We start from the raw sequence: 11,185 nt of genomic DNA on the forward strand, positions 1-11,185 counted from the left end.
GGGAACCTCCTGACTTGTATGGTGGGTACAATGTTGTCAATACAGATGCTAATGTATCCAGTCACATACTCAGCATAATCCTGTACGCTGACAGAAAAGTCCTCTGAGGTGGCTGCAGCTTTAAACACATCCCAGTCTGTCTGGGCGAAACAGTCTTGCAGGGTGCCTTCAGCCTCTGGGGTCCAGAGTTTAATTTGTTTGGTGACAGGGTTTGTTTGTTTCAGTCTTTGTCTGTAAGCTGGATACAGGAACAAAGAAATATGGTCTGAGCGTCCAAGGTGGGGACTGGGTGCAGCCCTGTATGCACCACGTATGTTACTGTAAACATGATCCAGAGTGTTCTTGCCCAGAGTGGGAATGTTCACATGTTGGTAATATTTGGGGAGTACAGTCTTTAAATTGCATTGGTTAAAGTCGCCTGCAGCGATAAATACAACATTGGGGTGAGCTGTCTCTAGCGCATCGATGACATCATAGACTTTGCTGAGAGCCGCGGAGGGATTAGCTCTTGGGCTAATATACACAGCAGCTAAAAACACAGCACTATGCTTTCTGGCTAGATACTAGGGCCGGCATTTCAGCAATAAAAACTATGTCTGCCGAACAGTGCTTATAAATAGTCCATACATCTCCACACAATGAGTTATTAATAAACACACACACACACACCACCTCCCTTTACCTTCCCTGAAGCGGCAGTGCGATCACCTCAATGTAGTTTGTGTGTTTGTAGCTGAATCGCTGAGTCTGGAACTCTGTCAGAATGACAGGTCTCGGTGAGAACTAGAGCACAGCATTCTCTGATTTCCCGTTGTGTTGTAATCCTAGCCCTTAGCTAGTCCAGTTTGTTTTCCAGAGACTGTATGTTAGCAAGGAAGAGGCTGGGTAATGGCGGTCGGGTAGCGTGAGCTTTTAGCCTAGCATGAAGTCCTCCTTGCCTGCCCCATCTCCGTCTCCGGGTTGCTCTCCTGATTTCAGCCTGCTCGCTTGTAACTGGTGCTCCGGAGGCTCCCCACGGGCGATGGTGGCATTCCTCGCCATTGTTGTTATCATCGCTGGAGCGAACAATGAGTTGTAGCTCCGGCGGTATGAAACCAGTAAATTCCCAGTGACTTTGTGAGTTGGCGATATCCAGCAATCCCTGTCTGTTGTATGTAAGCAGTGCATGACGTTTGTGCACTGCAGAAAAAGCAAAAAACACACAAAAAAGAAGAAAACAAAAAAAAACGGCATTCAAGAGTGGAGCGCGCAAACACATTCGGCTCGGTGGGCGCCATGTTGTCAACTTGAGCCCTATCTCACCTGGAGTACCCTGGAAGTATTGTGAGGGTCATGTTCTTTGACTTCTCCAGTGCTTTCAACACAATCCAGCCATCACTGCTGAGGGGGAAGTTGGAGGGGGGCAGGTGTGGACCAACACCTGTCTGAATGCATCATTAACTACCTCACAAACACACCTCAGTTCATAAGGCTGCGGGACTGTGTGTCGGATGTAGTAGTCTGCAGCACAGGGGCACCCTAAGGGACGGTGCTTTCGCCCTTTCTGTTCACCCTCTACACGTCAGACTTCAAGTACAACTCCCACCAGCATCATCTACAAAAGTTCTCAGACGACACTGCCATTGTTGGTTGTGTATCTGGGGGGACAAGGGGGAATATAGGGGGGTTGTTACTGACTTTGTGGAGTGGTGTGAGGAAAATCACCTGGTCCTGAACACCAGCAAGACTAAAGAGATGGTGATTGACCCCCAGCAGAAATCACCAGCACTCACGCCAGATATTGAGATTGTGGACACCTTTAAATACCTGGGTGTCCACCTCAACAATAAGCTGGACTGCAGCAACAACACATATGCCCTGTACAGGAAGGGCCAGAGCCACCTCCACTTGTTGAGGAGACTGAGGTCCTTTGGTGTGCACGGGGCACTCCTTCGAACATTTTATGATTCTGTGGTGGCATCTGCAGTTTTTTACGCTGTTGTGGGTTGGGCAGGAGGTAGCATGGTCAAGGACAGAGAGAGACAACAAGCTGGTCAAGAGAGCTGGGTCTGTCCTGGACTGCTCTCTGATTCCATCAAGGATGTGGCGGACAGAAGGATGCTGGTAAAACTAACATCCATCATGCATAACCCCTCTCATCCCCTGCACCACACAGTGGTGGCTCTGAACAGTTCTTTTAGCATGAGACTGTTACATCCCCAGTGTAAGAAGGAGCATTACCGCAGGTCATTCCTCCCCACAGCCATCAGACTGTACAACACATCACTGCAGTGATAAGATAGGTGAAATTATGAGGGACTATGCAATAATCTAATGATTGTTCTTGATTTCCTGGTTGTTTAGTCTCTACTGCTGTTCCTGATTCTCTCCAGTGCTGCTCTGCCCTGGTTTTAGGTGCCTTTGATTTGCTTATTTGTGCTGTGTAAAATGTAACGTTCTAATGACGCTACTTGTGTGTATCGGTTCTAATGCTTTGTTGGCTTTATGTAACTGTTTATTTTAAGACCAAGTGTTCCTTGTTGCACCGCGCGGAGTGGCAGCAAGTTACAGCAGCTGTGTCCTTGTGTTCTTTTCCGTGTTTTTATGAAGTTCTGTTTTTATGTGTCTGCTCTTATTGGGTTATGTTGGCTGATCTCTATTGCTGCTGTAACACAGACATTTCCCCACTGTGGGATCAATACAGTACCCACCCCACCCCACAACTATGAAAAGTGCCCTGAGATGACTGTTGCTGTGAATTGTGGCTATACAAATAAAACTGAATTGAACCTTAAACCACAGACTAATGTGATGATAACCAAAGTAGCCAAGAGGCAAAAGCATCAGAGAGGAGTAAGCAGGGAGCAGGTGCTGGGTTGCTGGCAGTATAATTTTGATTATTGTAAAGCTGCTCAGGGGCGGCATGGTGGCACAGCAGTTAGCACTGTTGCCTCACAGCCCCAGCCGACTCGGTGCATTTCGGTGCAGAGTTTGCATGTTCTCCCTGTGCCTGCACGGGTTTTCTCCTGGTGCTCCAGTTTCCTCGCACAGTCCAAAGACATGCAGGTTAGATTGATTGGCAACTCTAAATTAAACTTTGTTCGGAAGGGCATCCAGCATAAAACATGCCAGGTTTAGTATGCCAACTGCAGATTCGCTATGGCGACCCCTAACGGGAGCAGCCAAAAGTAGAAGAATTGTAGAGCTGCTTAACCCACCGTTTTCTAATCACTTTGAGCTAAGTGGCAACTGAATGCAGTCAGTGCAGAAAAAAATTAAGGAGGACAATGTTAAAGTTAATGCTAAATGTCTGCAAAGAAAGAAAGAAAGTCATTTTCGGCTTTTCCCGTTTTAGGGATCGCCACAGCGAATCGTCACACCGACGACTCGCATGTTCACATTTGGCACGTGTTTTACACAGGATGCCCTACCTGACGCAACCCTGATTCGAACCCGGGGCACTGCGGTGAGAGCGCTGCGCCTTAACCACTAGCCTACCAGGGACTTGATGTTAAATGTCTGCAAAGAAACTACATAATTGAAAGAGACTTTAAATGGGTCAGACAAATGTAGAACTGATCCTATTAAAAAAAAAAAGAATGGCCTACTAATTTCTCGTTCAGCTTATGAAATACTCCTCAATTCTTTTTTGCTATAATAACTTATCAGCAGCCTAGCAGTGACAAAAATGTTTGTTAAATACAGACTATAATGTAAATGTACTGAAAGAGAAAGGCAAAGGATGGAGGAGGGTTATGGAACCACCACATACTGCTGAAACTGAAAAGGCGCTGAATGGATGCAATACAAATAACGTTAAACCGTTATTTTAATATTTCTATTAGGTTACCATTAACTCTTTAAAACCAACAGATTGATATTACACTTTACTGTAGTCTGTAAACTGAAACATTGTGATTAATCTTCCCTAAAATTGTACAGAGACAGCCTGACGAAATTAGACAGTCATAGCTATATCTGTTTATTGTGCTGATTTAGCATTCACACTACCAATATCCTGCTTACATAAACTTTTGGCCACCTTTTTGTTTTTTCAGTCGCTAACTACTTCAGCATGCTTTCAGCAAGAAAAACTATTCAGACATCCAATTGTTCAACTCTTTTAGGACATGCATGCTTGTACCCCAGCTTTTTCTAACTTTTACACTTTTTAAAATATTTAGCCTTTAAAAATTGTTTTCCTACCTCCTCCCTGGCAATCGTCATGTCGTCCTGAACATCTCCAAACACTGTAGGTTGGATAAAGTATCCTCTGTCTGCAGCCACTCCTCCTCCGCACATGAGTTTTGCTCCCTCTCTCTTTCCACTGCTGATGTAACCCAAAATCTTGTTGAACTGCTCCTGATCTACCTGGACAGGTCATCACAGAGATCTTAACAGACATATTGGAGGATTTAGGAAGGAATGTGTACGTCTTGTGATCCAACTGAAAATACTATAGTACAGTGACAGATCTTGCGTTACCTGTGGTCCCTGCTCGGTCTTGAAGTCAAAAGGGCTTCCCACCACTCGTTTCTTAGCTCGCTCAACACTCCGCTCCACAAATTCATCATAGATTTCTGCTTGGACATAAGTTCGTGAACCAGCACAGCAACACTGGCCTTGGTTGAAAAACAGAGCAAAGTGGGACTGCTCCACTGCATCTTCCACTAAATGAAGACATGACAAAAACAACCTCAACTTACACAGGGAAAATATCCTTTAAATAAACAATACTAAAATGCTATAATGCATTTCAGGACTTGTTCAACAGACAGCAGTTGAAAAAGCAATTGCTTTTCCTGAACTCCAGTGGTATTAATTTTTACTTTCATATAGTAATGCAAATGTTTGCATCAGATAATATACATCAATTTAATAACAGATGAGACCTACACTGTATTTCCTGAACCTAAAAACATTTAACCTTAATTATGAAAATAAAAAATGAACATTGTCTCTTCACATCTGCAATCATTTTATTTTAAACATTAAAAATGTTCATGAATAATCTGTAATACACCTTTATGAATTAAAACATTTATGCAGGGCTCCAGGCTAACATTTCATAATGGTGGCACTGGTGCCACCAAATTTCTCAGATGATGGCACCAGTGCCAGCTTTGGTGGTACCACCTCTGTTTTACAACTTTATGCAAAAGAACCTGTATTTTTCACAATTATTTTAAATGCCGGGCAGCACAGTGGCGCAGTGGTTAGCACCGTTGCCTCACAGCAAGAAGGTTCCAGGTTTGGGCCCCACCCAGGACCTTTCTGTGTGAAGTTTGCATGTTCTCCCCGTGCTTGTGTGGGTTCTCTCCGGGTACTCCGGCTTCCTCCCACAGTCCAAAGACATGCAGCTTAGGTTAATTGGTATCTCTAATTGCCCATAGGAGTGCGTGTGTGTGGTTGTTCGTCTATGTATTAGCCCTGCGATGGATTGATGACCTGTCCAGGGTGTGCCCTGCCTTCGCCCGATTGCTGGCCGGGATTAGCTCCGGCCCCCCCCGTGACCCTGTTCAGGGACTAAGCGGTAGAAAAAAATGAATGAATTTTATGAATGTCCTTACCCTCCAATGTGCATATTTATAATGAAACTCGGAGAGAGAGAGAGACTTATGGAACACGGTAAATGAGAAAAATCACTTCTAGAACAAGGTTCCAGCTCTTTTTAATGCAGGCTAGTCAGTGGTCTGTAGCCTAGAAATCAACATGATAATGATTAAATTTCAATTTAACTACAGTATATATCAATGAATTGTGCCCATTCTTTGCCATTTGTGTATGTGATGTACTTGAAGCTCATTTTCCTTCTCAAGAAGAATTTCTGTTCTTTTGTGATGTTTGTGTTGGACTTCATGCGCAGTTCAGCTCTCTCACTCACCTGCTAGTGCCAGCTCATTTTTGGGCAGAAGTTACTAATAACCTACTTCTTAAAGGACTTGAGTTTCAGCCACTACTAACTTCAAACCGGGACTTCACTAGACATGAGAGGCGCATATGCGCAACACATTTGGTCTGTGCAATGCACATCGACTCTAACCTCTGTGCAGTGCCTCTCATCAGAACAGCTGTCTGTCAGCAAGAGGACAGCATGGTCTTCACAGGTGATCTACCTGATTTAAGCAGCTGTCGGGGTGATTACATCTCAAATGTGCCAAAGGAAAAAAACAGACTCGAAGCCTAAAAAAGGGATCCACGGATGACGTGTCTCAGAGTCGGTGTGGATCGACACATTTGATTGATTGATTGGAAGTCTGCTTCATGAGATGAGTGAGTGACAGACCTGCAGATAAATGTTGCAGTGACAGTAATGCAGATTGTCATGTCTACCATTTCTACAGCAAAAGCAGTCGTTTGTGCAGTCCTAGCAGTTGCATTTTCCTGAGATAAAACATAAATATACAAATACTTGCAGTGCACACAGTAAGTAGCACGCACATTATTTGTCAGCAGAAACACTGACTGATTAGCATGCAGTCCTCAGCCAATGTCCTAAAAATGCAGAAAATTGCCCCGATTAATCGGCCTGATTAATTTTTAGTTGTGTGAACTGGGATTGGCTCCACCATCCCAATCCTCTCCAACCCCTTGGTTCCACTCCACTTCCATGCTGTAACCTCCATTTCACTCAAACTATCATAAAACAATTGCTAGATTTCACAATGCCATCAGGGAGTATACATTGGGTTGCATTCCTGAAATTTTTTTTTAGGGAGCTGGTCTACAAAATGACAACAGCAAGACCAAAACTGGTACAGTGTATAATGTGAGGGGGGATTTTCTGCCCCCAAAAATGGTCAAGGACAGCGATGTGCACTGCCATATCCAATGGCTAAAGTACAGTGGTTTTATTATTTCAAGTTTAGAATCAAAGAAGCATATTATTACAAGCAGGTGAAGAGAGAGACACGATAACATTAGTGCATATGTTAATGTAGCTACAGCTAGTTTAAAATCACCATTTGTTTAGAGTTCAATGCAGTTTGTGATTATATAGTGACAAGATTTAGTGTGAACTAGAGTTTAAGGGATCTCAAATTTTATATGGCATACTGAAAACAGTACTAACACTAGATCATCTATCAACCAATGCAACTGTTACGCCATTCTTTTTCTATAGCTGCAGTGGCAAGTTGACAAGTATAGCATCAATACTATTAAGATATTTTAATCTCAGAGTTTCTCTGAGTGAATGAATTGCCAACTGCCAACTGAATACCATAGCAGCTATGTACCATACATAAAGAACAGCTTAATGGAAAAGCTGTTAGTGTCATGCTCTGTCTTTTACTTCCAGGTTTAGGCTTTTCCTTCTTAGGGGACATCCTGCATGTCTCCTACTTCATCTATACTCCGCTAAACAATCTGGACCCAGTAGTTCAAAACATTTCCATTTCCATTCCAAAACAGGTGCCTGAGCCACCTCAACGTGCAGCGGCTCTACTCTGAGCTCCTTACGGGTGACTGAGCTCCGCACACTATGCCTAAGGGTGCCCCCAGCCACTCTCCAGAGGAAACTCATTTCTGCCGCTTATATCCGCAATCTCATTCTTTCAGTCATGATCCAAAGTTCATGGCCATAGGTGAGGGTAGGAAAGTAGATCGACCTGTAAATTGAGAACTTCGTCTTACGAATCAGCTCCTTCTTCACCACAATGGACCGGTACAGAGACCGCATAATGCGGACGCTGCACCGATCCAGTTCTGATTTAGGAACCCCCAAAGGGTTTTGTCTGCTTTGCCTAGATGATAATCCAACCACGATTCCAATGTGAGTGTGGCAGTTAGCTAAATCTGTAAAACACAGAGACACAGTAGCAACAGCACCTTGCAGTTTTCAAAACACAGAGAATACATACTGTTGGCGTCAGAAAGGATGATATTAGGACTCTTTCCTCCTAGCTCCAGAGTGACTTTCTTCAGGTTACTGCTACCTGAAGCCTGCTGGATTAGATGACCAACCTGGTAGACACAAACAGGGAAAGGCAGAGATGGTGACACCTTCAAGTACAGCTGATAAGAAACCTTGGGTTGTTCTTATTTTCCTTAATAATGAAGACCAATATTTGGTTCTGGTGTTACAAAGGGCTTTTTAGGTTACCTTAACCAGGTTGGATAACATTTACTAAATTAGTGGAATGCCACTTCCTTTCCACCTCCTGGTGTGTTATGATAAAAAACAATGCCTCCAACCTCAGCAGAGATACAGTACACTGTCCTAATTGTACAACCCCAAATCAGGAAAAGTTGGGATGGTATGTAAAATGAAAATTAAAACTAAATAATGATTTTATTCTTTGTTCAAAATAAACACTCACTTCAATTCCGATGCCTGCGACACATTTCAAAAAACATTGGGACAGTAAAGTACTTGCCACGGTGTGATGTTGCCGTTCCTTTTCACAACACTTTATACATTAATTAATTTGCTTCCATATTCTGATCGTACTTTGTATAAGTTTAAGTACAAGTCTGTAAACAGACTTATCCAAAGTAACTGGAGACAGAACCACTGCACTCACAGTACAAGATTTATTGGAAATACACATAATAAACAAGGCAATATAACATTTTGCCAATATGGTCAGGGGAACCGGTGGATGTCAGGCAAGCTCACATGAATGCGCAACAGCCTGGAGATTATGCCCATTCAAGGAAATCCTTAAACTATCATGCAATACTTAATTTTCTTAGAAAAAAAAAAGTCTCATGAGCAAGAGTTTGCGAGACGTGTATAAACCAAATTGCTTCTGCATAGAAGAACGAATGTACACCTCATTTTGTTATCTTTAGGTAATGTCTAAAATGATAATTCACCATTGTAACATTGTAGATAAGTCAAAAAACAAGGAAAAGCATGTCATGGGCTCTTTACACATAGTAATACTATAGTACCCTCTGTGCTGTTCATCTGACCTGTCCCATCAGCACTAGCTCTCCCACATCAGCACCATGTCAGCTGCTTTGTCATCCATCTCCTCCTGACCCTATCTTGCTGTTTCAGCAGTAGTGGTTGCACCCAGTAAATACTCAAAACAAAACAAATGGGTCACTCATCACACTGGTCAGACTGATAAGCTTTCCCACATATATTTTTCAACATTCCCCGAGACTGAGGGGCAAACACTCAATATCAGAGTTTATGAACTAGCACTAACTTTATCCACTTGCAGAGCAGTCCATATAGATGCAAGCTATATACTGTATGCTGACCTCAGCAACAGCTGCATTCTAATGTTAGCTTAGCTAGCCTTATTTGCTTGCTAATAATGTATTGAATTAGACTGTTGGATCTCTGCAATTGACAGCGTTGTGTAAAATAAATAAATAAATAAAAATTTAGACAGAAGGAGCTGTTCATAGACAGTCCGTTATCATGGTTGTTATGGGTTAGTGTGAGAGAAAGAATGTGGGGCATGGAGGGACCGAGCGATAACATGTGCTACGCGCGGTACCACATAAAGCAAGTTTTAACCTATTTTAAATCAATATGTGGTGGTCAACGTTGATATTGTGGTGGCCTGCCACAAATAAATCAATGTATGGGAAACACTGGGTCTGTTTATGATAATGTGTGCTATTTTAGTTAGAGCGAATACAGTAGAATGAGCTCCATGTCATCTTGCCAACAACAATTTAAGGCAAAAATAATATTACCCCACCTCTGTGGATCCAGTGAAGGCCACCTTGTCAATATCCATGTGTCTTGCAATGGCAGCACCAGCTGATGGCCCCATGCCAGGCAAGATATTCACAACACCTTCAGGAAAACCCACCTGGAAAGTCAACAAAGCATGAGAAATTCTGGCATTACAAAGAGCTAAAATAACTCTTTTGACTTTTTGCACTTACAACAACCAAACTGGCCTGAGACTAATGTCCTTACATTTGAAGCTAATAAATGCTGGAAATGGTAGGATCAATATTAGTGCCAGGACTAATATGCTACTTACTTTCATTTTTGGTTATCAGTCCATACAGAAATTGAGATGAGGCATTAAGATAAAAATAGATCCAAAACTTTGTATTCTTGGTGTTCTCTCTTTCCCCATGTCTAAAGTCAAAATTGTTAAGTATCATACTGTAGGTCTGGTTCAACATACATCCACCTACACTATCAATGTGGTACAGTAAAGTAAATTGTTATCAATTGTCTGTCTTCTCAGTTCATGGAAACTGGAGCAAACTAGGGAATGGAGCAAATAAATATCTTACTTAGACATTTATGATACACAAACTCTTACTATTCAGCGGCAAGTATTGCAACCTTTATACAAGTTGTGTAGTGGTCAGTATTGCCGCAATTAATATTAATAGCTCCGCCAAGCCTGAAGTGGTTAGCCACGATAGCTAATCCAATATGAAATCCCATGGGGAAAACACACATACTGCTAACACGGTTAGAAATTATGAACTTTATAAACTTTTGTTTCACATGAATTTTAAGAAATTTAATGCAGTAAAGTGGTATGTGTGATTGAGAGGTTTAAACTGCTTCACATGGAATTTCAGGGCCTGTAATGTTGCTTCTGCTTGTATTGACTGAACAGTTAACTAGGCTAAACTGTAACTTTGTTAAATTGTGTTCTGTAAGCCTGATTATGAAAAGAGAACTTGAATATGATGTACAACAATGTTAAATAGAGCGATTACTTTCTTGTGAACTTTTAATAGGTAAGGTTTTGTTGTGCCAGAATCAGTTGGATTAAGCGCGCCTAGATCCATTCAACTGCAGACTTCGACAGTTAGCTACCCTGAACTTTCAACTGGAAGATGAACCAAGATAAACTAATTCAAACAGTTTAAAATTTTTTTTTTAAGAACTAAATTGTTGAAACTCTTCTTGCAAACCTTTTTAACTACATCTATGGCCAGACAGTTTTGTAGTGGCCTGATTTTATTCTTAAGAGGAATTCTTAAGTCATTTTTGCTTATTTAATTGGCAGATAAAAAAAGTTTCTCTATATTACACAATATTTAGCTTTTTTATTTTATTTTATTTTAAAAACATATCCCAAGCTTTGAACATCTCACGGAACACTGTTCAATCCATCATCCGAAAATGGAAAGCATATGGCGCAACTGCAAACCTACCAAGACATGGCCATCCACCTAAACTGACAGGCCGGACAAGGAGAGCATTAATCAGAGGAGCAGCCAAGAGGCCCATGGTAACTCTGGAGGAGCTGCAGAGATCCACAGC

General features: G+C 42.1%; 1 protein-coding gene across 1 annotated transcript in view; it reads right to left on the reverse strand.

Annotated features, from left to right (window-relative positions):
• LOC109972058 (aldehyde dehydrogenase 2 family member) overlaps positions 1-11,185 on the reverse strand; it is a 61,440-nt gene that overhangs the window by 18,063 nt on the left and 32,192 nt on the right. The window contains exons 8-11 of the mRNA XM_020620667.1: positions 9,645-9,758; positions 7,842-7,944; positions 4,465-4,649; positions 4,186-4,350 (exon numbers count right to left, since the gene is read on the reverse strand). Of these exons, the coding sequence (XP_020476323.1) occupies positions 4,186-4,350; positions 4,465-4,649; positions 7,842-7,944; positions 9,645-9,758 (567 nt within the window). The remainder of the gene's footprint in view (positions 1-4,185; positions 4,351-4,464; positions 4,650-7,841; positions 7,945-9,644; positions 9,759-11,185) is intronic.

The sequence above is a fragment of the Monopterus albus genome, unplaced genomic scaffold (assembly GCF_001952655.1).
Source record: "Monopterus albus unplaced genomic scaffold, M_albus_1.0 scaffold245.1, whole genome shotgun sequence".
In the NCBI taxonomy this organism is placed as follows: Eukaryota; Metazoa; Chordata; class Actinopteri; order Synbranchiformes; family Synbranchidae; genus Monopterus; species Monopterus albus.